The 27,746-nt window shown below is 43.9% G+C and overlaps 1 protein-coding gene across 2 annotated transcripts in view; it reads right to left on the bottom strand.

The window, feature by feature from the left end:
• ADGRA3 (adhesion G protein-coupled receptor A3) overlaps positions 1 to 27,746 on the bottom strand; it is a 499,756-nt gene that overhangs the window by 417,012 nt on the left and 54,998 nt on the right. For both annotated transcript variants that reach the window (XM_078678405.1, XM_078678406.1), the window contains exon 2: positions 13,042 to 13,113. In XM_078678405.1, coding sequence (XP_078534531.1) covers positions 13,042 to 13,113 — 72 coding nt within the window. The remainder of the gene's footprint in view (positions 1 to 13,041; positions 13,114 to 27,746) is intronic.

The raw sequence follows: 27,746 nt of genomic DNA, 5'->3' as shown, positions 1-27,746 counted from the left end.
CTGACAGGAAATTCTTGTGGGTTACCACAGAAAAATAAATCAGAAGCCTTATTTATCCAAAAAATTTCGAATAATAAGAGAAAATTCTCTCAAAAACACAATTTCAGTTGAAAACTGAAGAGCTCAAGCTCCAGGATCCTCACAGAAGGAGCCGGAAAAAAGAACTGACCCAACGGTCACCTGTGGTGCACCATGGGAGCAGGGGATTGCCTTCAGTTCTTAAAGGCACGGTACCCCTACTCTAATGCCTTAAAGGCAAGGTGTCAGTTTAATTTGTTTGCTTTATACTCTACTGCAGCCTACTGGCAAATGCCTGCAATTACAGGTTTTTCCTATGGCAATAAAGCATTGTTGTATACAAATGTTTTCTGCTCTCTTTCTTCCTTAGGGTTTGGAAGAGTACTACTGTATGTATGCTAATTTATGTAATTTTGCGGTAATTTTGCCAGTTAGGAAATGTTTTAGGCTGCAAATATATGTTTTTTATATGTATTTTCTATATGCTCCGGGATCCCGCACATGGGCGGGGATTATTCATAGATTATGACTATTGATGAGTATCCCCTGGATGAGAACCCCGAAGCAACACCCTGAGTAGCTCAAGAAGGCAGTGGCTTGGCTACTCACTCCGGCTGCACCCTTGCTTCGCCATTGCTGCGTCCTCACACAGGGTTTCTGGAGACATGAACGGGGCAGGCGTGCCGCCGGGACCGAGACAAAGGAATGAGAACGGCGGTCACACAGCACCCGCCCACTCGACTCCTCTTCCTGCTTCAGTCAGGGTTCAGCCCTTGGAGCTCACTGCCTTGTAGTTCACGGCTCCCCCCCCCCAAGCGTGATCAGCCGCCAGCCGCAAGGAAAGCCGGTTAAGCCAGTCGAGCCAGTCAAGCAGCGGACCAGCAGAGGCAGCAACAGTAACGACGGCAGCAACAGCGGTAATACGAGACTCCTCCTACCGCATCCAGACACTCCTTTCAAGAGATTAATGATACTGAATATTTTGGAACAATCTGAACTATCGGGTGCTCGTAATATAGATGGAAGGTTGCTTAATTCAGTCTACCACAGGTGAATGAGAAGATGGGGGTATGCCTACAACGCTACAGGGGAGGGTTGTTAGAATAGGGGGGTCAAGTATCTTTATTAGAGGTTTCACAAACAAATAATAATGTTCCTCAATAATATATATCTTAATATAAAATCTATTGAAATTAAAAGTATTCGATTTTCAAAGTTCCAACTAGGGCGAAACAGGTCTTGGGTTGCTTATGTTCTGATTCAGAGAGGACCTGGCTTGGCAGTTTGGGCTGGATTATTCCTATTGGAGAAGGACCACGGCTGATTTCCCTATGGCAAGGTCTGAACCGAGGTGGCACGGTGGGCAAAAAAAAAAAAAAAAAAAAAGAAATGATGGACTTGGACCTGGTCCCAGTAGTTACCAGTGGCTGAGATTAATACAAGCCTCCAACCATCACTTTTTTGGTTACTTCAGTAAGACTTTTCCCCCAGACTCGCATCCATGTCTAACAAGGGTAGTCCCATATACAGTAAAACTTTCTTCTTAAAACATGACGGACACGGAGAAACTTTATGTTACAGAAAACGGCAAAACCAGACAAAGGCAGTTCATACAAGTTTTTATGGAATTCACACAAAGAAAGCAGATCTTCAGCTGAGCATTCGGACCATACCATAAGTATAAGAAATCATGCCTCATTTGCAAATAATACAACCAAAATGCTGCAGTTGCTACACAAAGAGACAGAATAAACGAAAAGGATAAATAAATGTAATTTATTTTGCGACTGGAATGGAGGGAACGTATGAAACGTGGACCCCTAGTTACCAGTAAGTAGCCCAACATATGAAATCGATCGTAATAAATGGACTACAAACGATAACCGCGAACACCCTCAGAACTTCTCGAAAATCCTTGCTAATAATAAATCAACTACAACTAAACTACAGTCAAAACAAGGGACTAAACAGTGTGAAAGTATAAAATGATGAATCGGTATATGTGTTTGTGCCAAACGCATGACATCACTTAACATTCAAATTGTTCATATTAAAAGGTATTTCACCTGCAAATGTAGCGCAAGAGAAGCATTCCGTTAAAATGTCTTTACAATTATTCCAAGTCCCGGAAAACGCTAACACTTTTAATACTGGCAAAACGCCTATTAAACAACTTTTTTTAAATTAGTTGTCTAAAATCGTTTATAGGTAAAACACTGAGATTTCAAAATGGACTGCTGTCTGAATTGATCATAAAAGAAACGTTTGTAAAATCTAGTTGGTATTTTGAATGGCAGATTTCACGGCAACGACTGGTTTACAAATAAACTAACATAGCAAACCGGCATTAAATAAAACCAAAACTCGTAGTCCCCGTCTTTTGCAAACCACACTATAAGCACCATAACGAAGTACACAATAAAATGGAATTTATTTTCTGCGGGGGGGGGGGAGAAACGTACGAACTCCCAATGCAATCAAATGGCTTTTGCATTTAACCATCATTAACAACAGGATGCAAGTCATTAAGTATTCAGTCGACTTTTTATAGCGAGCCTGGAAGCACTTGAGACACTTAGGTCTGTAAATTTACTCCTTGAATTCTAAACTTAATTTCCGCAGATTCCTTGACAAGGTTTTTTTTTTTCAATTGTCTGTCCTCTACCTGCTAGATGTAGAGTGAGCAAAAAATTTAGCGCAATCTTCCGTTCTTGGTAAACCTTCGTATGGTTTCAGGACGAATTCTGTTTTGGGGAGAAAAGAGAGGGGGCGAGGCAGCGAGTGCGAGCTTTAGTTCTGCACCTGTACACAATTTATGCGCAGACTTCCTGAGCTTCTGACCAAATAGTCACTCGGCCGTAGTCTGGTCTTCCAGACCGCTATCCCTATATAGTTACCGCATGAGCACCCTTTTTTGTTCAGAATAAATTTTTACATTTGCACAAAAAGGACGATGTTTTTATAAATGAACTGAACGGACAAAACAAGTATAAGGCAGACCATTCAAGTAAAACTGGTTGGTCAATGCCCGGAAGCTAATGAGCAGCTGCTTCGAATTTCAACACCTAGGCGATATATTGTCAGCTGGAATGTTTTTGTGTGTAAAAGAACCCCTAGCAATGCAATGTACAATATTAGAAAGCAAGTTAAGTCCGCGCAGCATCACTCAGCTGTTCTAAAGCATCTCGAACAGCCCTAATGCAGCACATTCGGCTTAGCTGTTCTACATCGATAAGATACCAACGAGATGGCCGAAGGCACCAGCTAGAGAAGAGTTATGCTGACTTCCAGCTGGGAGCCTCGGTGTTGAATAATACAAATGAAACTAAACTTCTTGCCAGTAATTATTCCAGTACTGCGGACACTATAAAAATCTATTCTTCTCCAACTGCAGAGTCGCCACAAAATAAAAAGCCCATAGAATGTTTGTACCTTTAACATTTTTCCATAGCAGACTTATAAACTACATTTAAATAGATCTCAATTGCTTCAGCTATTTTCCATAATTGAGGGTAGTTATGCCATTGGATATTCTGCTAGTTTTATTTGTTACGTGCCCCCGAGATATTCTTCACAGCAACACAATATACATTTACTCTGATCCGTATAAAAAAATGTTATCAATCAATCAGTATTTATATAGCACCGCTTATCACCTGGAGGGTGTGGTGGTGGGGCGGGGGTCCAGGAGTGAGGAATAGAGAGCCCTAGTCGAAGAGCGAGGTCTTGAGAGAGGGGAAGGTTCGGAGATGGAATGTGAGGTTGTTCAAGGACTTCACAACGAGGTATGAGAAAGAACGGCATCCACCGGATGCCGGGACGTTTTTGCAAGGGAGGCGGATCAGAGTTGTCTGGTTGGCTGGTGGAAGGTCAGGCGGTGGTTGATGCAAGAAGGGCTGGCATTGTGGAGGGTCTTGTAGCTGTGATTCAGTAGCAGAAGTATATAATGTAATTCTCTCTTGGAGTATGACCGTTGTCTAGTCTCTATAGATGTAGAGTTGCATAAAGTAAGATCTACTGAAGGCTTGCTATTTCTACAGTAACTCAACATGTTCTTTTGTAATATGGCGTTAGATTCACCTAGTGAGAGAGCATATCAAATCAGCCAACGCCTTGCAGTAATCCAGAACCAGATCATCAGTAATATTTCCAAGAGAACTGAAGGAATGCCAGGAATCCTCATGGCTCTCCCCATTAATACCATGTGCGGTGTTGATCCTGGTGCCTTTATTTGGAGGGCTTCTCATGCCAAGTAGCATTAGAGGAACAGCATCTCGCTATTTCAATGATGTCAAAGAGCACACTTAGTCAACTTTACTTTCATCGCGTTGCTTGCTGTCTCTGCTACACCAGATGGGTCAAGATGGAAACTACAATGGAATATCAGGTCTATTTCCAGTGCCATGCATAGGAACCTACTAATTACATTTTTTAATGGGTTTTCCTATCTAGGGAAGATGCGAAGTGAGTCCTCCAAATCTAGGATTCAACTCACTCAGTAATAGCCTGGCTACAGTGAGTATGTCACAACATTTTGTCTGGTATGCCTCTAACCAGCTAGAAAATAGACAAATGACCACTAAGATGTATCTAAGCCATTGCAAACTGGCATTTATACAAACTCTACTTGTATGTAGCCTCATAAAAGGACCGTGTGATTTTCCCACATGACTCAGTTACATGACCCCTTCTCCCTATTTTCACCTACTGACAGATTACACATCTTTGACATAAATTTGCTGCAATACTTCTAAAATGAGGATTAAACCAACATTTCTTTAAATGTGAATAACGTTCCATCCCAACCTACATGTTTATGTTGTGCACGTACCTAGCCATTTGCAATTGAACAGAGTCTGGGAATACAAATCTCCCATCAGTTGACCTCCACAAATTCTTTACCTTTCCCATTTTTTTTCTATCCACATATACCTCACTCAGTACATCCCCAAGTCCCTCTAGTGTTTGAACCAACATTGACAAAAATCTATTTGCTTTTTCCCCTTTCTGTCAGAATCCTCATCCAGTTCTGTTGTAACAGACATAACAACACAGCATTTTGCAACTTCATCTGCAAAGTTATTGCCCTATGTAAACATGCAATCTCCACTCTTGTGTGTGACAGATATAACAACAGCAATTTTCTTTGGAAATTTTAAAGATTCGAAGTCCAAAATTCTAGGGCCATTCTTTATTGGAACCATGGACAATGGACTACGTCAAAACAACACTAAGTAGCTGTGTAGAATGCAACACTCATGCAGCATGCTCAGGTTATGCCAGTCAGTTCTGCTACCTGTGCTTCAGTCACATTGCACAAGTATAATACCTATTTATCAAAGAGAGGGAGAGTGATCAATAGATCAACGGACACTAATTACCACTCATGAGGGTGGAAGGTCCAGTTACAGCGAGTGCCCGTATCTAGTACAAGTGATACAACAAGAGGGGTGCTGAACTGTTCCTGTAAGAAGGGAAAGGTTAGGTAAATCTGGCGTGACCGGAGGTGTAGACATTACACCCTTGGGCATCCATTTTGTTGGATGTTTTTGCCTCACACACCCCGAAGGATGTCATGCTTCATCATCGGCGGTTGCTCCTCGTCGGGGGGGCGGTGCAATCCCCGACGGGCTCACCTCTAAGAGGGGCACTTTGGCGGAGATCTTTTGTATCCAACTGCCCTGTGGTGAAGTGCGGGTATAATACCTCCATAATATGTGCCAATGTGTAAACTGCATATGCTGTTCAGAGACTTCCATGGTGGTCTCTCAGTCAAAAAACATCCATAAATTAAAGAAAATCAGTCAACTAGTGTTAGTCCCCTTGAATGTCTGGTTTTGGCTTGGTGCATAATTCAGTTACTGTCCAGGTCTACTTTTTTTGCTTCTCCTTTGGCAAATGCAAGAGCATGGCTAGATGCAGGGTATTTCAACATTTAATTGATATGTAACCTGCCACCAATATAATCTGCCTTTACAACACGGGCTGAGCAACACATGCAGTTTCCTTGCAAGGAGAACTTGGCTTGCCTTAACCACACATATGCGTGGTTAAGGCAGGGCGCGGTCTAGATGCTGGGATGGGCGGGCATAGGAAGAGAAAGGATCTGGAGAGGACGTGGCCTGGTAAGTGGGGCTGGGGCTGGGTTTTGAGGGCATGTGGAAGTTTTTAAGGGTTGGGGTAAACTTTAGGGCTTACGGTTGGGAGGTCGTTTTTAGTGCGGGGAGGGGGTAAAGGTTGTTTTTAGCGGTCGGGATGTTTTTAGGACTGGGGTTTTGGGCAGTTTTAACGTTCAGGGTGAGTCAGGCAGTTTTTACAGCTCAGGAGGGTTGGAGTAGTTTTTAGGGCGTGGGGGTAGGTCAAGTAGTTCTTAGGGCTCAGGGAGGTGTCAGGGTAGTTTTTAGGGCCCAGGGGGTTTGGGTAGTTTTTAAGGCTCAGGGTAGGGGATTCCGGTGTGATCTTTACCACACATATCCCTTTACCACGAAATTGTATGATTTAGGAATGCGTGGTTGAGGAATGCATGGTTCAGACACATTCATTGTTCGGGCAGCATAGTAAGAGGCACGTGTGATTTAGCCACGCATGCCTCTGTCATGCAACCTGTGTGAGATGCTGAGTGCATGTATGAGTTAGCAATGTCTCAAATGAATAGAAACCAACACAATAAGTGTATACCCGATTTCTGTTGTCTCACTCAGTACTATGGCCAAAGCAGTAGCCACAATGTTCTTTAGGCAGCCAGCCAAAGCAGCAGCTGCTGGATCTAAAGTTACAGAGAAGTATGTAATGAGTCTCTTCCCCGATTACAAAGATCATTGTGTGTCAGCCTCTGTAGGGGCTTCACAATCAAAGACAGGTTTGGAATCAACCGACAACAGAAGCCAACCATTCCTGGAACCATCCTCACTTCTCTTTGTGTAGTTTGAAGGTCCATTCACAGAACTGCAGAAATTCCATCTTTGGGCATTTCCCTCACTGTCTTTTCAATTTAGTGTTCCAAATGAATGGCTTTGCTTTGGCAGTACTGCATTCTAGTATGGAACATGTGTACCCATTTTCAGCTAAATTATTTGATAATGCAATTGTATCATAAAATATGCAGCTTGAGCTTCAACAAGGCACCTTTAACCACGGGTGTCTGTGCCAGAAAAAACGGAACAGAAGCTTGCCCTGTACATTATTCAGTCATTCCATGCTGACAATCTAAGAGAAGGTTTGTTTTGGTGATTGCAGAAAACCACTCTAGATGTATTGTGGTAAATGCAGAGAGGGAGGTCACTGTAAAGACACTGATAGTTTTTTTATGGGAGTGTTCACTTATGAAGATTCCGTTTTGGTTTTAGTCTGTTCAGAAGCAATGACAGTGTCAGTGTGTTATATAGAATCTGAAAGCACTGCGCTCTTCTCTCAACAAGCCAATGGCTTGGAAGAGAGAGAACTCCGTCAGAAATTACTGACTGCCAGCAGTGAACAGTGGTAGATCATTGAGGTGGACTTTGGCAAAAATTAAATGTCTGTATCAAACTACAGCCCACAGTTTAACAGAAGTATCACATTTGTATATCACCCATTGCAAAGGAGAGCTCTAATACATTGTGGGATGAGACAAGGGGCTAAAACCTGCGACATCCAAGTAGGAAACCGAGGTGTCGATTAAGGGTCCCAAAAGTGCTGAAGAGAACAGTTCTTAAAACCAATGTAAATAATTTAAATTAAAAGGGATATGGTTGACACTAGGATGGGTGAACTAGGGTATAGCTAGTGTCGGAAGAAAGAGGGTGAACCAGAAAAGACAGAGAAAGCAGATTTCCTTCTAATATTTCCAGGTAAGTCGTGTGATAGACAAAGAGAGAAGCCAAGAGTGCCATAGGTCTAATAAAGGTCAGAAAGAATATGCTCTTTCTTACTGGTGCCGGGTTTTCTCGAAGAAATCCTTTCCGTGTTTTCTATGGGGAATTCTAGAATATTTGTTTAACGAAAAGGAAATGGCTATAATCTGAGCTGATTTTTTTCATGCTATTGGGTCCTTAGGCGATGTGAGCTGAGGAAGTCACGTGTGATGCGATGTGATGTGTTGGTATGAACCGAGGCAGTATCTACTCTGTGTTGTAAGTCAAGACCTGGGTGGGGTGAGCTGCACTCCAACTAAATAAATATATTATTTACGTACCCTGTGCCTCTCATTTGAACAGTCACTATTTCAAGGTCACCAACAAGCATAGACTCAAATATAAATGTGGCGAACAGATTACATGTGGAATCCAAAAACATTAGAATAATCAGTCCCACAGAGCACAACCTTAGCACACATTTTGAGAATTGCTAAAATGTCATTCTTTTATTGGTTTTGAGGGCAGTGAGGGATGATATCATTTGAAAGGGGAAAACCCGATGAATGAAAAAGAAAAACGTTCTCAATAGGCTACACAATAAGTAGTGTTCTTACCACTTGGATGCTAAGCCATGTCCAACGAGGGTATGTAAATTCCATTGAAATGAATGGGAACTCCATGACGAGTTACCCTTGTCATTAGCATCCAAGTGGTAAAGTACATCCATTGTTAAAGGTAAGTTCCGGATTATGTGCACTCTTTGAAATGCTCATTTATATTAAATAAAAAATTATGAACAAAAAGTATTTTTAAAACACTAAACACTCTACCACTGCTATGTAAGAAACAGGAATACAAAAGCTTTAGACTTAAATATCATTTCATTTATAACTGGACTTTGACTTGGGTAACCAATGCCTGGCAGATAACCACATTCAAAGGAAAATCCATCCCTAGCACCCAATCAGAAAATTAAGGAGATTGGATCAGTGACTTTTGGTTGTTGCTAGGGAAAAAATACACAGAGCCCTGTATCCGGAACCTCCTTTCTGAACGAGAACTGGCAAAGGCAATAGGTCTCGTTTTTTGGACCTTTTGGCTTAGCCAATGGTTTTTTAGCAATACTGCAGAGCATCCCAGTGCTGTGCAACATGGCAAAAGATAGAGAAGAAAGGCACTATGAAATTACTGTGTTAAAACGGATTCATTAGTACTACACATTATTGTTTAAAAGCACCTGAATTTGCTGAGATTATTTTGCTGTAATACTACATAAAGCTAAGCCTGGATTGGAATAAACAGCATAGAATTAGACCAGGCTCGGTTTGCAGCACAGCCCATTACCAGTGATACCAACAGTCAATTGGCAAGCAATAATGTAGTATTTAAAGCAGATAAGTCTATGTATGCCTCAACAAAATGTTTACAGTTCCAGGTTTTCAAACATACATCAGTCCCCAGATTATGAGGTAACGGATTTCTGTGCTCATTATTGCTATTCATTCAAAACAAAGAACCAATGTAGACCATATTTAACAAGCACTGGCGTTGCCAATAGGTCTCGCAGTAGGAAAGTTGGAGCTATTTGTTTTGTAAATGACACATTTTATATTTATGTGTTGGTTTTGAAAATCGCGAAATTAATTGTTTTGTTATTTACAATGCCAATACTTTTAACTTTTGCAAATGTGACACTCATAGTATTTCTAATGCAAATGTTTTGTATTTACGTGACTTAGAAGTATTGATATTACAAATAACAATGGTTTTTAAATAATTAATACTTAAATAAAAGTCATTGTAATTTATAATGGCAATAGCTTAAACTGTTGTAAATACCTTTTGTGAAGATTATGTTCAGTGTATTTTATTGTGAGGAAAATAAAAGAACAGAAGTGAAATATTAACGTCTTTTTGTGACATTTGTGTAATGTGAGAGAGTGTGAGTGAGTTTGAAAAGGGTGATTATGGGTGTTGCACGTGAGCAGTGGGAGGTGTTGCACGTGAGCAGTGGGAGGTGTTGCACGTGAGCAGTGGGAGGTGTTGCACGTGAGCAGTGGGAGGTGTTGCACGTGAGCAGTGGGAGGTGTTGCACGTGAGCAGTGGGAGGTGTTGCACGTGAGCAGTGGGAGGTGTTGCACGTGAGCAGTGGGAGGTGTTGCACGAGAGCAGTGTGAGGTGTTGCACGAGAGCAGTGTGAGGTGTTGCACGAGAGCAGTGTGAGGTGTTGCACGAGAGCAGTGTGAGGTGTTGCACGAGAGCAGTGTGAGGTGTTGCACGTGAGCGGTGTGAGGTGAGCAGTGAGAGGTGTCACACGTGAGCAGTGAGGTGAGCAGTGAGAGGTGTCGCACGTGAGCAGTGAGGTGAGCAGTGAGAGGTGTTGCGCAGTGAGGTGAGCAGTGAGAGGTGTTGCACGTGAGCAGTGAGAGGTGTTGCACGTGAGCAGTGAGAGGTGTTGCACGTGAGCAGTGAGGTGAGCAGTGAGAGGTGTTGCACGTGAGCAGTGAGGTGAGAGGTGAGCAGTGAGAGGTGAGCAGTGAGAGGTGAGCAGTGAGAGGTGAGCAGTGAGAGGTGAGCAGTGAGAGGTGAGCAGTGAGAGGTGAGCAGTGAGAGGTGAGCAGTGAGGTGAGCAGTGAGGTGAGCAGTGAGAGGTGTTGCACGTGAGCAGTGAGGTGAGCAGTGAGAGGTGTTGCACGTGAGCAGTGAGGTGAGCAGTGAGAGGTGTTGCACGTGAGCAGTGAGGTGAGCAGTGTTGCACGTGAGCAGTGAGGTGAGCAGTGAGCAGTGAGAGGTGAGCAGTGAGAGGTGAGCAGTGAGAGGTGAGCAGTGAGAAGCGTTACACACGAACAGTGAGGCCGCTGGCGGGTGATCATTTAATATTCCTAACTCTGCTGGTGCTCGAGGTCGGAGCCTTGTCACACGAGCTGTGTCCAGAATCCCGTGTGCTTTGTTTTTCACAATTATTACTTTACCACATTAATCGTGCATGCTGTGAGTTGTGCGGGTTCACGGCTGCCAATCAATATGAATTCTGCCGTTCGGTTTGGTTGCAAAAGTGAGTCACCAGGTGCAAAAGAACTATAATTTTCATTTTTCGTAAAGGGTTCAAATAAGGAGTTTTGAGTAATATGGCCTGAAAATCTCACGAGTGCCAAGTTCTGTAAGCATGAATTATGTGGGATTACCAGAGCACTCCCTGCAACCCACTTTTCCTTTTACAACACAGTTGTGATCTGAAACGTCAATCAAATTAGTCCAGTTGAGGTGCACGTAACCTCCACTACCAGTATGCACTGTTAATAAAAACAAACTTTTTATCAGAACATGGTGTCTCTAATGATGTGGACTCACCTGGTAATGTGTATGCCTTCCGGATGCTTTTAATTCCGTTTGAGATAATCCAGGTTAGTTCGGGTAATGAAAGGTCTCACTAAAGTTTCAACAAACCGGTTGCGCAGTTTAAAAAGACAAGTCTGAGGCATGAAAGGAGCCGAGGCATCGAGTGACCATATGGAGAGGGAGGGGGTGGTGATTAGCGAGCGGGAAGAAAAGCCAGAAACACCAGGGGGGGGCGGAGAAGCCGAACCCTTTGAAGTAGTTCACGGCCTGGCGCCCGTGAAAAAAAAAAAAGCAATTAGGGGGGAGGAGAAGGGAGGCCAGCACACTGCGCACGCCAGGTAAGCCCTTTGATGTGCTGGGCTGGCCGTGAATGCGCGTGCTTGTTTGCTCACGTGATTCACGTGAACTCTAAGAAAACCGCAGTGCAAGAAGCCCTTGGTTTGACGAGGATTTCGAGCACTTGAATTCTCGATCCCTCAATGGGCTTGCGCGCATTGTAGGTCACGAGACCTAATAAAAAGAAAAAAGGCCCCTGCACAATTTGCTGCAGATAGCTACATTTCTCCATTGTGGTGCATCGAAAAAAAAAAAAAGAAAGCATCGGCAACGGCAAAAGGTCTCATCAAAATAAAAAAACAGGCCACGTCGCAATGACTTTTTTATGCACATGCATCACTACACGAGATTGTATTAGTCATCATGCAGTGGCCATTTAATTCTCTTTTTACTTTAAATGTACCATTGCAAGATGATGGTCAGCATTCGAAGGTTAAAAATAAAAACAAAAAAGTGCAACGCACATAAAAGCGATAGGAGTTGCCCAGGTAGCATATAGCAGCTGTGTTGTAATCCAAATAATTTAAATAAAAAGCATTAACAACAAAAAGGGACAGATGCAATGGGAGAGGTGAGGGACAGTAGACCAACGGAGGAGCAGGTGGGTAAGAAGCACGGGACCAATAGTGGTTGGGGTGGGAGAGCAACGGAGGAGAATGAGTCTTGGCAAGAAGGAAAAAATAAATTTAAAAGAAAAACAGCAAAAATGAATTGGGGTGGAGAGAGAGCAGCACTGAGAATGCATGGACTGTTATTTTGGTGGGGGAAAGCAGCACAAGGGGTAGCGCAAGAAAACACGTACACCGACACAGTTACCGCCCCGTCTCCACACTTTGTCTCCTACCCCCTCCACCTCCCTCCTTCATTCTTTGGCTACCTCCCCTTTTCCTTTCCTCTCGCCCCTGAATTGCTCGCCTCCTGCCTGCTTTGTCTATCCTTATACCTATTGTCCGCCTAATTCTCCCTACGCTCACCCTTTTTACATTACCCCCTTACCCCTCTACATGCCAATAACCTAAGAATGTAACTTGAAACTGTTGTACCTTCTGTAACAATGTGTAATTTGTAAGCTATGTAACTCTCCTCATGTAAAACGCTCTGATACCTCTGGGTCTATCCAGCGCTATATAAAACTCAAGTAAATATATAAGAGTCCATTGTACGTTTTGGGATGGTCTACAAGAGGCTTTCACCAACAGTTCAAAGCTCTTTGGGAGGCGAGACTGAACAAGTACCAAACTATTAGTTTAGTGGGATAAAGTTGTCTGGATCCGACAGTTAAAAATAGCAAAAACTGAAAACCTGAATCAGTCATGATAATGTAAATCGACATTGTTGTATGCCAGGCATCCATTAAGGCATTTTACACAGCAATATAAAGAAACTAAAGTGGTTATATAGTACATTTGTGACCGCAGGCCACTATTCCTTTTCAACAGTGGGTTTTATTTAATTCCTTGCTTTAGGCCCTTGTCAATCTAAAAGCACAAGCGAAGGTGTAAAAGTTACTTACAGTCTTTCCAGAATGCCAAGTCCAGCAAAAGAACCATTCTTCAATTCTGGTATTTTGTTATTGCTGAGAATCCTGCCAAAAAACAGAACACGTTAATAAAACAACTTTTCTAATTAAGGGCAGCACAAAGCCACTATTTTTATTTTGCACTTCTTCTACAAATGCATCTTGTCTATGTTGCATTTCCCGACACATTTTCACCTCTATTATACAGATGCGCTTACAAACCAGCTCCACAATGAAGTGCAAGCATTGCCAAAGCCAATATGACTCATCCTGTTGACCTATATAGGCTTTGCCAAACTGGTTAGCCGATGTGGGGAAAAAAGTGAAAAAAGGCACAACGATGCGGCTGCTGGAGGTAGCCACATCAAATGGTAAGCACATGCATGTGCTGCAGCACCTATGGAATTCCTCCCCTCGCACTGTTCTAAGGTGATGGAAGCCACAGATGGGTAAATGAAGAAATGTCATTGTATTTGTACACTTTTCAGGCAACTGAGTGGTCTGGCAGCAAAAAGCAGGAGTCGAGCCCACCAAAAAATTTAAATGACTGCTAGGGGTAGGGAGAAATGGAGGAGCAGGTGAAGGGTTTTTGGGAGGTGAGAAACAGGGAGTGGGTTGAGGGAGGTGAGGAAGCAACAGAAAGCACCTTAACGTTTCTATTAATCTGTGTAGCGGGACCGGCAGCAAATGGCATCTGCTCTGCTCCTAACCAAAAGTAAAAAAAAAAAAAAACATTTATTCAAGGGCCACCTATGAGTTGGGGAGCAATAGAGATGCAGGTGAAGGGGAAGCAATGGGGCAGGTATTTGAGGGGCAAGCGAGCACAAGAGAGAGCAACTGTTATGGAGTGCTTAATGAAAAAGATAAAGTGCTTCCCAAAATAAGAGTAGTGGAAAGATAAAAAAAAGTCACCAATCTCAGTGGAGAAACAAACACAAGAAGAGGAAGGCAAGAGATTGCATGAAAAGCAATCAGATGAGAGCAATAGTAAAGTTAACCAATGGTAAGCAGTGCGCATGGGCTAAGCCCACTGTAAGTTTTTGGTATGGTTCATAAGAGAATTTTGCCTACCAACCAGCTAAAAGCGGTCAGGTAGACAAGACCTAACAATGCTTAATTGGAAGAAACTAGAGCAGCCATATGCATGCCCTGCGACCAGACGCTAAAAATAAAACCATGCAGATAAAAACAATCTAGGTCTTTTACCATGATTTACTGTCCATTGATCCACTACTGAAATGTATTATTCTCTAGTGGCAGAACAATAAAATTGCTTGGTACCGATAACCATATGGACTAGTTATGCGTGTCAAAGCTTCTGATGCTAGTATCCCACAGTAGAAACAAAAGTGAATAAAATAATTCCCTTTTTAATAGCTTTTCAGTGTGATGTCATTTAACATATCATGAGTGATGTAATATGGGAGGATGATGGGATCGCAAGTTATAGTTAGTTCACTAAGCTAGGACTTGTGCAATTTTTTTTTTTAACATTCGCTCATGTCAACAACTTAACCGCTGTTTTTTCTGTGTATTTAAAGAATATAGTTTGGTCAGTTTACATTGAAAAGCCATTTTTGACTTTCATAAAAACTTTGGTGCATTCGATGAAGATGTACAAAACATTCTAAAAATTAAAAACACAAGGAAAAACAGAGTACATCCACTTTGGTGTCTTCATGGAATTTTCATGCAGATCCATCAAATGAGGGCCTAAAAATAAGGGCAGGGTTCCAAAGAGGCATTTCCCATTTTATTCACCCGTTAGATTCTTTGCTCGTCGTTATGGGATTAAAAAAATAAAATGGCATTACAGATATACACCAAAAGTGGCAAGCAAAAAGAACATTTCCCAAGGAACTAACTACCTTTGGTAGGTTGGTGTAAATCTGATCAGTAGTTTTTAGAAACTGGCATTTAGAATGTGTTCCGATTTGGGCATGAACAGGTTAGGTTAGTTTTAAGAGTTATCTGAATCATTACTTGCAGATCTGCTATGGATTCACATATCCACAGAGGATTCGCAAACCCAACGAAAAAAATAAAGGCACCACACTGGACAAGTGAACTTGTTCTCATGTGGTTCATCGTGGATCTGCGAATCCAGCAGCAGATTCCTAAACCTGCTGCGTTCTGGCTCACCATTACAGAAAAATGTGTTGCAATTACCATTCCGCAACATGGTGCATCAACAAGCACTGAACTTCATTAATAGGTCTTGCCTTTTTCGATCTACTGGCTTTGTCAATGCTTCTGCCAATGCTATGGAGAATCAGCTAAAATAAACATGCATTTGCAATGCAATAGGTCTTGCATTACTGAAAGTCTGAGCTATTGGAGTTGCATTATTATTTGCAACGCCAATAGCAAGAACTTGCAGTAATGCGAAACCTATTGCATTGCAAATGCTTATTACGTTAGTAAGCGTGATGGCTTGTTATCATAATGTCAGTTTAAGGCACCCTGTGACCAGCAGACACTTCTGTAGCTCCGTATCAGTTCCATATCGGTTCTGTGTGTGCATTCCGCAGTCTGAAGTCTCTCAGGCAGCAAGGCTCAAGGGGCCCAAACGGTAACAAGGAAAATTGGCCTCATTACACTGTATTTAGAAGTAATAGTGTGGTGAATGACAATTTTTTTGTGTGTGTTTTTTTTTTGCAGTGGAGTAGTGTTATTAGCATAATAATAATAATAATAATAATAATAATAATCCACATTTGTAAAGCGCACAATCACCCGTAAGGGTCTCTAGGCGCTGGGGGCCGTCGGGAAGATTAAGCGAGCTATTGCCCAGAGTCACATGGTGCTGGGCTAACCTGCCGCCGGAGACGGGGATCGAACCCTGATCCCCTGATTCCAGCGTCAGTCGCCCTGGCCGCGGCGCCACACCTCTCCCACATAGTGCTATTGCCATTCATATGCCCTATAAAACATGGTAAACGCTGCGGAGAGTTACCTGCAACGTTATATTGAACAAACTGCTGTATCTCTGCTCTGACTGATTAAACTTTGGGTCTTGCCGTTCCTGTACCACACACCAGAGTCGAACATAGCCAATCAAAAAGTGAAAGAATATTTTTGCACCAGTGCACAGTAGACCGCCTGAGAGCCAACATTTGCCCAAAGCAGCTGCGACTGTTTATGTTGCAGCTGCGCAAGTGGCCTCCTGCTAGCTTGCCCAAGGAATTCAAAAGCTGAGAGCGTCCGGAAACAAAAGGCAGCTTTCTCAACTTCAGACCTCCAGCAAGCGCGTTTAGGATCTCGCCACTGGCCTTTGCAAGAAGTTGAAGCCGCCACAACAGGGGTGTAACACACACTTCTGCACCTACGGTGGTGTAGGCCATTATCCTCAGGGAACAGATACTGTCGGCGAGTCACAGCCCCACAGTCATTACAAAATTTGGACCTTGTGCAAATGGAAGGTAGGGACACTCTATCCGGCTTTAAACTCCGGGCTTTAGGGGAAAACAGTGCTGAACAATTAGATGGACCCATGAAAGGGGCGATACCGTTTAAAACAGCGCTATGGCTGCTGCTAAATTCACTCTTACCGTAATTTTTTTTAAATGACCCTTATCAATGGGCTTTAGTACTGAATGCAAGCCATCTGTAGTCAGTCAGCATAGTGGTATGGGGGGATGGGAAAGTGCCGTTCTTTGCTGGGATTAGAACCAGTCCATGGGTGAGGCAGCAGCGAGCCTGCAGAGTTGGAGAGCAGGAATTGAAGCAAAGTGGCATACTCTGGCTGGAGCCAAAATCACACTTACCTGATTTAAAAAAATAAAACCCCTTATGGATGGTATCTGGTACTGCATGCAAGCCTTCTGCTCTGCTACTGCATGTGAGCCATCCGTAGTCGGTGAGCGGTATGGAGGGGCGAGGGAAGAGCCGTTCTTTGGGGGGACTGAAGCCAGTTCATGGGCGGGGCAGCAGCAAGACTGCAGAGATGGAGAAGCAGAAACACAGCCATGCAGATCAAAAGAATGGGGCCGCCACCATATGTGAAGCTATAGCTGGGTGCACCCCTGAAATGCTCATGTACACTGGTGTGCGCACACACATTTCCAAAGGACATGTGTGTGTGTGTAACATACAACTTAGAAAAATGCACTAAAGTGCATTTTTCTAAGTTTTCGCTATTTACCACGAAGTCAGACTTCGCGGTAAATAGCGGCCCCAGATTGCGAATTCGAAATTTTTAAATGGTTCATGAATTGCATTTAAGGAATCTCTAATTGAGATTCCTTAAATGCAATTCTTCGCAAATTTGCGATTTCTACAAATGCGATTTTTGCATTCGGGATGATGAATCCCAAATGTAAAAATGCGCTCGCAAAGGGCCAGGTTCGCAGAATCTGGCCCTTTGCGAGCTGATTTACCTTTGATGAATCTGGCTGAATGTCTTTTACCCCCTGTTGACCCCTGCATACAGACATACATAGAAACCGCACTACAAACGGGCACACATGCATGCACACGCTGAGAAACACACGCACCCCGTGAGACAGACACACTAATACATAGAGGCAACGTGGGTAAAAGAGCACACATTTTATGAAGGCTATTCGGTGCCCTCATCCCATTCCTGGAATTCCACAGTGCCCCCTCCCTAGTAAAGCTCACCAGTCCCATTAAGTATTGAAAGATACCTAAGCAGCTAAAACAGGATATGAACTCACTCACTGCAGAAGAATCTTAACACAAAGAGCAGTGCCTCGCCGGGCTTCAGTGCGCTGTACAGCCGAGATGATTGTGAGCTGGAGCGACAGCCCGTCAGGATGCAGGAAATGAGCGCCGAGCCGCCTGAAATGTGTATCTGTGAGAGATGTATACCTGGCACTTGAACACACCAGCTATCTCATCGGCCTAATTAGTAGAAAAACTGTCAGACCCTGAACGGATGAACATCGCCCCCTTCCCCCCCCCCCCCACATACACACAACCCCCACAACCCCCGAGCGCTAACACAGCAACCTTTAACCTAGAATTTCGCCTCCACATTTCTTTGCTTGTCGCTCAACTAACGACAGCCATATACCAGATCTCCGTGAAGGGGACCTAACCCAGGCTCCATGCCCATACAATCTATGGCCTCTCTGCTGCAGCAGGCTAACAGCGGGTCTGCTGCATATTGGTACTTTTCTGTTTTTATCGCACCCTTCTCTGCTGTGAATCTGTGTGCTGTAAATATGTTCTGCTTTGATTTGTTTCAAAGTCTGTATTTTAAAATATCTTAGGCATTAAGGAACCAATAAATCTCAGGTAATAATAAAGGTAAAATAACTCTGGTTCCACATAGCTCTCAGCCAGGATACTCAAGCAAAAGGTAGTCTGATGGCCACTAAACTTTGCCCTTTGTTTTGGGCCAGCAGGAATTTAAAATTAAAAAAAATCCTCCCAACCTGCACATTGCTGCTTGGAACGAAGCAGAAAACGCAGGCGCTGCTGCAAGTGTCCCCGTGAATGAAATCTACACCGGGACGAATTCATGATAATTTTAGTGGGGCCCAACTTCTTGGTAGGTGGGTGGACGCCGTCTACCCACAAATTGTGCCTTGGATGTAATGGCAGTTACAGGCTCCGACCGCAGCTTCCCTCTGGCTGCCTCCAAATCGCACTCACGGAGCTCCGCCAGGCTCTCGATATTAATGTTATCCTGGCGCGGAATATCACCGCGCTGTGCCGTTCAGATCTGTGGTTCTGCTAAGCGAGCGAAATGGGCGCTCCTAAAGACCCTGAGCACGCCCCTACCTCATCTATCTATTACCAGCGACTCGGAGGGGGAACTCGGAAACACACGAGATGAAGAGGGTGCCTCAAGGACGAGCGACTCACCAATGCACCATCTTTAACGAAAGTCTCAAGCATTTTTGGAGAATCAGGGAATTGCATACGAAATTTCAATAAGCTGCTTGCGAAATAAAATATGGATTTTATATAGTTCTTGGCTAGTTTTCTTACCGTTTCATCTCCTTATTTGATTTGCATTAAACATGTGGAGAACAAAAGAGAATGCTCACCCTCAAATAACAAGAGCAGTTAAGGTATCACCGCCGCCGGCCCGAAAACCGGAAGTTCAGGAGCGTCAAGCCTGTCGTTGTGCGGGACTTCCACCTTCTGCGGGAAGCCCGTGCCCACGGAGTGCGTGGCTGAGAGGAGCAGTGGCGACGCGGGGCTCCCATGACTGAGGGAGAGCCCCGCGGTGGCTGCAGACGCAAGGAGGAGCCGAAGTGGCAGCTGAGGCTGCCGATGCAAGTGCGGGGCTCCCATGAGTAAGGGAAGCCCCGCTGTGCCAGGTGAGGCAGAGGTAGGGGTGTGTGTGTGTGTGTGTGTGTGTGTGTGTGTAGGTGTGTGTGTGTGTAGGTGTGTGTAGGTGTGTGTGTGTGTGTGTGTGTGTGTGTGTGTGTGTGTGTGTGTGTGTGTGTGTGTAGGTGTGTGTGTGTGTGTGTGTGTGTAGGTGTGTGTGCATGTGCGTGTGCGTGTGCGCGTGCGTGTGTGTGTGTGTGACTTGCCTCAGAAGCGGGACAGGAGATGTGCACAACGCGTGGCTGTACGTGCGCGTACACCTGCTCAAATCCCCACCTCCTGTCCCACTTCCGAGGCAAGTCGATAACAATAAGCCTCGCTGGCGACAGCGCTACGTACGCCATGCTCGACCTAATAAAAACCATTGATCATTATTGGAGGGGAGGGGGGGGCATACACAAGCAATATTGTGGGAGGGGCAGGGGTGGAGAGCACAGTAAAAATTAAGTGGGCATGCAAATGAGAAGTAAACAGAACGCTTGAGCAGAGGCAGACAGGAAAAAAACAAGCCCATTCCCGTCTTAAAAGGAAGCCTAAACTGTCCAACCAAATAAAAGCCCACCTGACGGCAAACATCGAAAAGTGCAAAAAGCCTAAATAAACCTAAATAAAATACAAGCAACAGAGCGTAAGCAGGGCAGGGAAGGCAGCAGGGTAACTGTGGCATTAAGAGGGGATGGGAGGAAGAATGCTATATTTAAATGTACACAGGTACGGAGCTGAAGATGAACACAGACAAACAGTAACAGAGCAGGAATCTAAGCAGAAAAATAGTCCCCCAAAGAACAAATAAAGAAACAGAGTGGAATGAGACAGTACTAAGCCCCTGCTCTGTGGAAGAAACAGAAGAGAGAAAGGAGGGACAAAAAGGTAGAACAGACCCCTAACAAGAAGGGGTTTTTAAAGGACACTGACCGGGATAAATGAAAAGCAATGGCAAGAAGGGGGATGGACTTGAAACCTACGGACTGATTACAACAAGTCTCGAAGAGATAGCTGCGCAGTCTAGCTCGTCCTAAAAAAAGGTGGTACGATGAGAACACCTACCTACGAGCATATGTGCAAAGGCACAACTGCCGACCACAACAATCTGTGTGCATGTGTCATGAAGTAGCTCAAGCATGCACGTGCATAAGGAATGAATCCCCATTTTATTTATTTATTTTATTTACTGTTCCAAGACAGCAGACTACTTGTGTGAAAATGCTTCTTTAAAAACAGTGTAGTCCAGCACCAAATACCCCCTGCCCCCCCAAAAAAAGTGGGAAACAAATTGACTTGGGGAGGGAAGCAACAGAGAAGCCGGTAGGAAGCAACAGGAAGTAGATGGAAGCGCTAAGGAGACTTACGAAAAATAGGTAGGGGAGGTGCACAGCACAATTTGTATCCTTAAAGATAAAAAAAAAAAGATTAAAGGGTAGGGTGCTCCCTCAGGAAACGTATCCAGCCTAGTACGTTATCCAGTAATGGCAAGTAAGTGCACACAGAAAATATGAGTGCATCCCTGAATAGGGTGCACCGTAGGTTCTTCGAAGAAGACTCCAGAGTTTTAGAGTAGTTGCATTAGTTTATTTTTCAAAAAGTGACATTTCTTGATATTTTGATCATATCAAAATGAAGTATTTCATGCTGAATTCATGTGGATAAGTCATAACCTCTGATCGACATTATCTTATTGCTCCGATGCATTTCGGGCTCCCAAGCCCTTTTTCTAGGAGCTCGAAAACCAAAAGGATAGAGCATTCAATAGTATGTAATTACGAACATATCACAATATCACTAAATCGGACAGTAGTGGAAAGAACATGATGTGATGTGCCCTCATGCAAGTGAAGCGGATCCGGTACGTGCGTTAAGTGCAACGAGTGATTAGTGATAAAACGGCCGATCAAAACGGAAGTAAATAAGAGATCAACTCTAGGTTAAAGGTTGCTGTGTTAGCGCTCGGGGTTGTGGGGGTTGTGTGTATGTGGGGGGGGGAGAGGGGGCGATGTTCATCCGTTCAGGGTCTGACAGTTTTTCTACTAATTAGGCCGATGAGATAGCTGGTGTGTTCAAGTGCCAGGTATACATCTCTCACAGATACACATTTCAGGCGGCTCGGCGCTCATTTCCTGCATCCTGACGGGCTGTCGCTCCAGCTCACAATCATCTCGGCTGTACAGCGCACTGAAGCCCGGCGAGGCACTGCTCTTTGTGTTAAGATTCTTCTGCAGTGAGTGAGTTCATATCCTGTTTTAGCTGCTTAGGTATCTTGTTTCAATACTTAATGGGACTGGTGAGCTTTACTAGGGAGGGGGCACCGTGGAATTCCAGGAATGGGATGAGGGCACCGAATAGCCTTCATAAAATGTGTGCAGGTTTACCCACGTTGCCTCTATGTATTAGTGTGTCTGTCTCACGGGGTGCGTGTGTTTCTCAGCGTGTGCATGCATGTGTGCCCGTTTGTAGTGCGGTTTCTATGTATGTCTGTATGCAGGGGTCAACAGGGGGTAAAAGACATTCAGCCAGATTCATCAAAGGTAAATCAGCTCGCAAAGGGCCAGATTCTGCGAATCTGGCCCTTTGCGAGCGCATTTTTACATTTGGGATTCATCATCCCAAATGCAAAAATCGCATTTGTAGAAATCGCAAATTTGCGAAGAATTGCATTTAAGGAATCTCAATTAGAGATTCCTTAAATGCAATTCATGAACCATTTAAAAATTTCGAATTCGCAATCTGGGGCCGCTATTTACCGCGAAGTCTGACTTTGTGGTAAATAGCGAAAACTTAGAAAAATGCACTTTAGTGCATTTTTCTAAGTTGTATGTTACACACACACATGTCCTTTGGACATGTGTGCGCACACCAGTGTACATGAGCATTTCAGGGGTGCACCCAGCTATAGCTTCACATATGGTGGCGGCCCCATTCTTTTGATCTGCATGGCTGTGTTTCTGCTTCTCCATCTCTGCAGTCTTGCTGCTGCTCCGCCCATGAACTGGCTTCAGTCCCCCCAAAGAACGGCTCTTCCCTCGCCCCTCCATACCGCTCACCGACTACGGATGGCTCACATGCAGTAGCAGAGCAGAAGGCTTGCATGCAGTACCAGATCCCATCGATAAGGGGTTTTATTTTTTAAAATCAGGTAAGTGTGAATTTGGCTCCAGCCAGAGTATGCCACTTTGCTTCAATTCCTGCTCTCCAACTCTGCAGGCTCGCTGCTGCCTCACCCATGGACTGGTTCTAATCCCAGCAAAGAACGGCACTTTCCCATCCCCCCATACCACTATGCTGACTGACTACAGATGGCTTGCATTCAGTACTAAAGCCCATTGATAAGGGTCATTTAAAAAAAATTACGGTAAGAGTGAATTTAGCAGCAGCCATAGCGCTGTTTTAAACGGTATCGCCCCTTTCATGGGTCCATCTAATTGTTCAGCACTGTCTTCCCCTAAAGCCCGGAGTTTAAAGACGGCTAGAGTGTCCCTACCTTCCATTTGCACAAGGTCCAAATTTCGTAATGACTGTGGGGCTGTGACTCGCCGACAGTATCTGTTCCCTGAGGATAATGGCCTACACCACCGTAGGTGCAGAAGTGTGTGTTGCACCCCTGTTGTGGCGGCTTCAACTTCTGGCAAAGGCCAGTGGCGAGATCCTAAACGCGCTTGCTGGAGGTCTGAAGTTGAGAAAGCTGCCTTTTGTTTCCGGACGCTCTCAGCTTTTGAATTCCTTGGGCAAGCTAGCAGGAGGCCACTTGCGCAGCTGCAACATAAACAGTCGCAGCTGCTTTGGGCAAATGTTGGCTCTCAGGCGGTCTACTGTGCACTGGTGCAAAAATATTCTTTCACTTTTTGATTGGCTATGTTCGACTCTGGTGTGTGGTACAGGAACGGCAAGACCCAAAGTTTAATCAGTCAGAGCAGAGATACAGCAGTTTGTTCAATATAACGTTGCAGGTAACTCTCGGCAGCGTTTACCATGTTTTATAGGGCATATGAATGGCAATAGCACTATGTGGGAGAGGTGTGGCGCCGCGGCCAGGGCGACTGACGCTGGGATCAGGGTTCGATCCCCGGCTCCGGCGGCAGGTTAGCCCAGCACCATGTGACTCTGGGCAATAGCTCGCTTAATCTTCCCGACGGCCCCCAGCGCCTAGAGACCCTTACGGGTGATTGTGCGCTTTACAAATGTAGATTATTATTATTATTATTATGCTAATATCACTACTCCACTGCAAAAAAAAAAACACAAAAAAATTGTCATTCACCACACTATTACTTCTAAATACAGTGTAATGAGGCCCATTTTCCTTGTTACCGTTTGGGCCCCTTGAGCCTTGCTGCCTGAGAGACTTCAGACTGCGGAATGCACACACAGAACCGATATGGAACTGATACGGAGCTACAGAAGTGTCTGCTGGTCACAGGGTGCCTTAAACTGACATTATGATAACAAGCCATCACGCTTACTAACGTAATAAGCATTTGCAATGCAATAGGTTTCGCATTACTGCAAGTTCTTGCTATTGGCGTTGCAAATAATAATGCAACTCCAATAGCTCAGACTTTCAGTAATGCAAGACCTATTGCATTGCAAATGCATGTTTATTTTAGCTGATTCTCCATAGCATTGGCAGAAGCATTGACAAAGCCAGTAGATCGAAAAAGGCAAGACCTATTAATGAAGTTCAGTGCTTGTTGATGCACCATGTTGCGGAATGGTAATTGCAACACATTTTTCTGTAATGGTGAGCCAGAACGCAGCAGGTTTAGGAATCTGCTGCTGGATTCGCAGATCCACGATGAACCACATGAGAACAAGTTCACTTGTCCAGTGTGGTGCCTTTATTTTTTTCGTTGGGTTTGCGAATCCTCTGTGGATATGTGAATCCATAGCAGATCTGCAAGTAATGATTCAGATAACTCTTAAAACTAACCTAACCTGTTCATGCCCAAATCGGAACACATTCTAAATGCCAGTTTCTAAAAACTACTGATCAGATTTACACCAACCTACCAAAGGTAGTTAGTTCCTTGGGAAATGTTCTTTTTGCTTGCCACTTTTGGTGTATATCTGTAATGCCATTTTATTTTTTTAATCCCATAACGACGAGCAAAGAATCTAACGGGTGAATAAAATGGGAAATGCCTCTTTGGAACCCTGCCCTTATTTTTAGGCCCTCATTTGATGGATCTGCATGAAAATTCCATGAAGAAACCAAAGTGGATGTACTCTGTTTTTCCTTGTGTTTTTAATTTTTAGAATGTTTTGTACATCTTCATCGAATGCACCAAAGTTTTTATGAAAGTCAAAAATGGCTTTTCAATGTAAACTGACCAAACTATATTCTTTAAATACACAGAAAAAACAGCGGTTAATGTGTTGACATGAGCGAATGTTAAAAAAAAATTGCACAAGTTCTAGCTTAGTGAACTAACTAGAACTTGCGATCCCATCATGTACTGCATATGACCTCCCATATTACATCACTCATGATATGTTAAATGACATCACACTGAAAAGCTATTAAAAAGGGAATTATTTTATTCACTTTTGTTTCTACTGTGGGATACTAGCATCAGAAGCTTTGACACGCATAACTAGTCCATATGGTTATCGGTACCAAGCAATTTTATTGTTCTGCCACTAGAGAATAATACATTTCAGTAGTGGATCAATGGACAGTAAATCATGGTAAAAGACCTAGATTGTTTTTATCTGCATGGTTTTATTTTTTGCGTCTGGTCGCAGGGCATGCATATGGCTGCTCTAGTTTTTTCCAATTAAGCATTGTTAGGTCTTGTCTACCTGACCGCTTTTAGCTGGTTGGTAGGCAAAATTCTCTTATGAACCATACCAAAAACTTACAGTGGGCTTAGCCCATGCGCACTGCTTACCATTGGTTAACTTTACTATTGCTCTCATCTGATTGCTTTTCATGCAATCTCTTGCGTTCCTCTTCTTGTGTTTGTTTCTCCACTGAGATTGGTGACTTTTTTTTTTATCTTTCCACTACTCTTATTTTGGGAAGCACTTTATCTTTTTCATTAAGCACTCCATAACAGTTGCTCTCTCTTGTGCTCGCTTGCCCCTCAAATACCTGCCCCATTGCTTCCCCTTCACCTGCATCTCTATTGCTCCCCAACTCATAGGTGGCCCTTGAATAAATGTTTTTTTTTTTTTTTTTTACTTTTGGTTAGGAGCAGAGCAGATGCCATTTGCTGCCGGTCCCGCTACACAGATTAATAGAAACGTTAAGGTGCTTTCTGTTGCTTCCTCACCTCCCTCAACCCACTCCCTGTTTCTCACCTCCCAAAAACCCTTCACCTGCTCCTCCATTTCTCCCTACCCCTAGCAGTCATTTAATTTTTTTGGTGGGCTCGACTCCTGCTTTTTGCTGCCAGACCACTCAGTTGCCTGAAAAGTGTACAAATACAATGACATTTCTTCATTTACCCATCTGTGGCTTCCATCACCTTAGAACAGTGCGAGGGGAGGAATTCCATAGGTCAGTGGTTCCCAAAAGTGTGCGCCGCGGCACCCTGGTGCGCCACTAGAACTCGCCAGGGGCGCCGCACACTTCTTGAGAATGTGGGAAAGGCAGCAGGTTCTATCAGTGCGCCTCTGTTCTAAAACATGATAGTTGCATATTTGAAATGTGCATTTGTGTGCCCCAGTAAAGGCACGTGCCAAGTGGGAATGTCTTGTGTGGGAGTTTCGGAAGCCGCACCTGTCAGCTGCATGAATGGCTTGAACTAGCATGTGACGTGTTGCAGGGCCAGGCACAAACATTCAGGAGAGTGATGCGAGCGTTATTGCGGCCCGTTTTCTGCATTGACTGTACAATGGCTTCTACCAGGAAAATTGGGTAATTCTAAATGTGATTTCCAGAACAGCAAATTACTTCATCACCCCTTCACTCCGACAACAGTTCATTCATGTGCAGTGAGTGAAGGTGGCTCGTGTAAAAAGAATGTTGGATACGAACAAGAGAGAGGCCTTGGAAGAGGGGCGCAGCTGCTTACTCTAATTAACTTTCCTCTGAATACACATCACAATAATATCCTGATCATGTATGGCGCTAATTTGCAGATCACGGAGTGAGCGCCATGCGGTTCATTCAGGTTTACCCACGTTGCCTCTATGTAATACATTTGTGACTGCAGGGTGCTTGGTATGAACTCGATGGGCGTAAACCCCTCCGTTGATCTGGTTTGACATTAGTGGGAAGTGGTAAAACATTGTCGAAAAAATGACGTAATCGCAATTTGCTAGTAAACTTAAAGGTGCTGACTTCCAGCTCGAGTAAGTTAGTGTGTGTAGTCGGAATGAACGATGTCCCTTTTTCCAGTAGTTTCATTTCGTATGGTGTTAAGGTGGTATCTGAAATATTGATCACGAAGTGTTCTTCTTCTTTTTCTTTTCGATCGCACTCCGTGTGTTTGGGTGACCCTTTTCTTTTACCCCTCAGGGGCCTTTCGGGACCGCCACTTGTTAACTTATTTTACTTTTCGTTTCCAGCAGTGTTACCGTTAGAAACTCGGACACTCCATCCTGTGAGTTGATCTCTTATTTACTTCCGTTTTGATCTGCCGTTTTTTCACTAATCACTCGTTGCACTTAACGCACGTACCGGATCCGCTTCACTTGCATGAGGTCACATCACATCATGTTCTTTCCACTACTGTCCGATTTAGTGATATTGTGATATGTTCGTAATTCCATACTATTGAATGCTATATCCTTTTGGTTTTAGAGCTCCTAGAAAAAGGGCTTGGGAGCCCGAAATGCATCGGAACAATAAGATAATGTCGCTCAGAGGTTAGGACTTATCCACATGAATTCAGCATGAAATACTTCATTTTGATATGATGAAAATATCAAGAAATGTCACTTTTTGAAAAATAAACGAACGCAACTACTCTAAAACTCGGGAGTCTTCTTCGAAGAACCTACGGTGTGCCCTATTCAGGGATGCACTCATATTTTCTGTGTGCACTTACTTGCCAGCGCTGAGAGACGCCAGAGGCGGGGGATATACATTAAAAACGAAACTAGCGCTGGGATGGACTATGCTGCCACAGCGGAAAGAGGTGTGTAAAATGTAGGGGATGCCCCGAAAAGCAACCTAAGGTATGGGGAGATGGAGTGGCATACACAGAATCCCTGTCATGGGAGGTCTAGCTCTCATGGGACACTCTTTAGTTAACTCTCCTACAGGGCACTGTGGGGTCAGGCTCGTTGCAACAAAGTTTTTTCTATTGTTGTTTTTGTATGTAACCTGAAAACTAATAAAGCGTATTATTATATATTAAATATATTTTCTTTTTGTTCTCTTTTTTTTTTTAAGCCCGTATGGACTAGCTTATGTGGGCAGAGGAGGAAGCAACACGAAAGGCACTGGGGTT

This window comes from Lissotriton helveticus, chromosome 2_2 (assembly GCF_964261635.1).
Source record: "Lissotriton helveticus chromosome 2_2, aLisHel1.1, whole genome shotgun sequence".
NCBI classification, from domain to species: domain Eukaryota; kingdom Metazoa; phylum Chordata; class Amphibia; order Caudata; family Salamandridae; genus Lissotriton; species Lissotriton helveticus.
The sequence above is the reverse complement of the archived record's forward strand: the minus strand, read 5'-3'. Positions and strand labels throughout refer to the sequence as shown.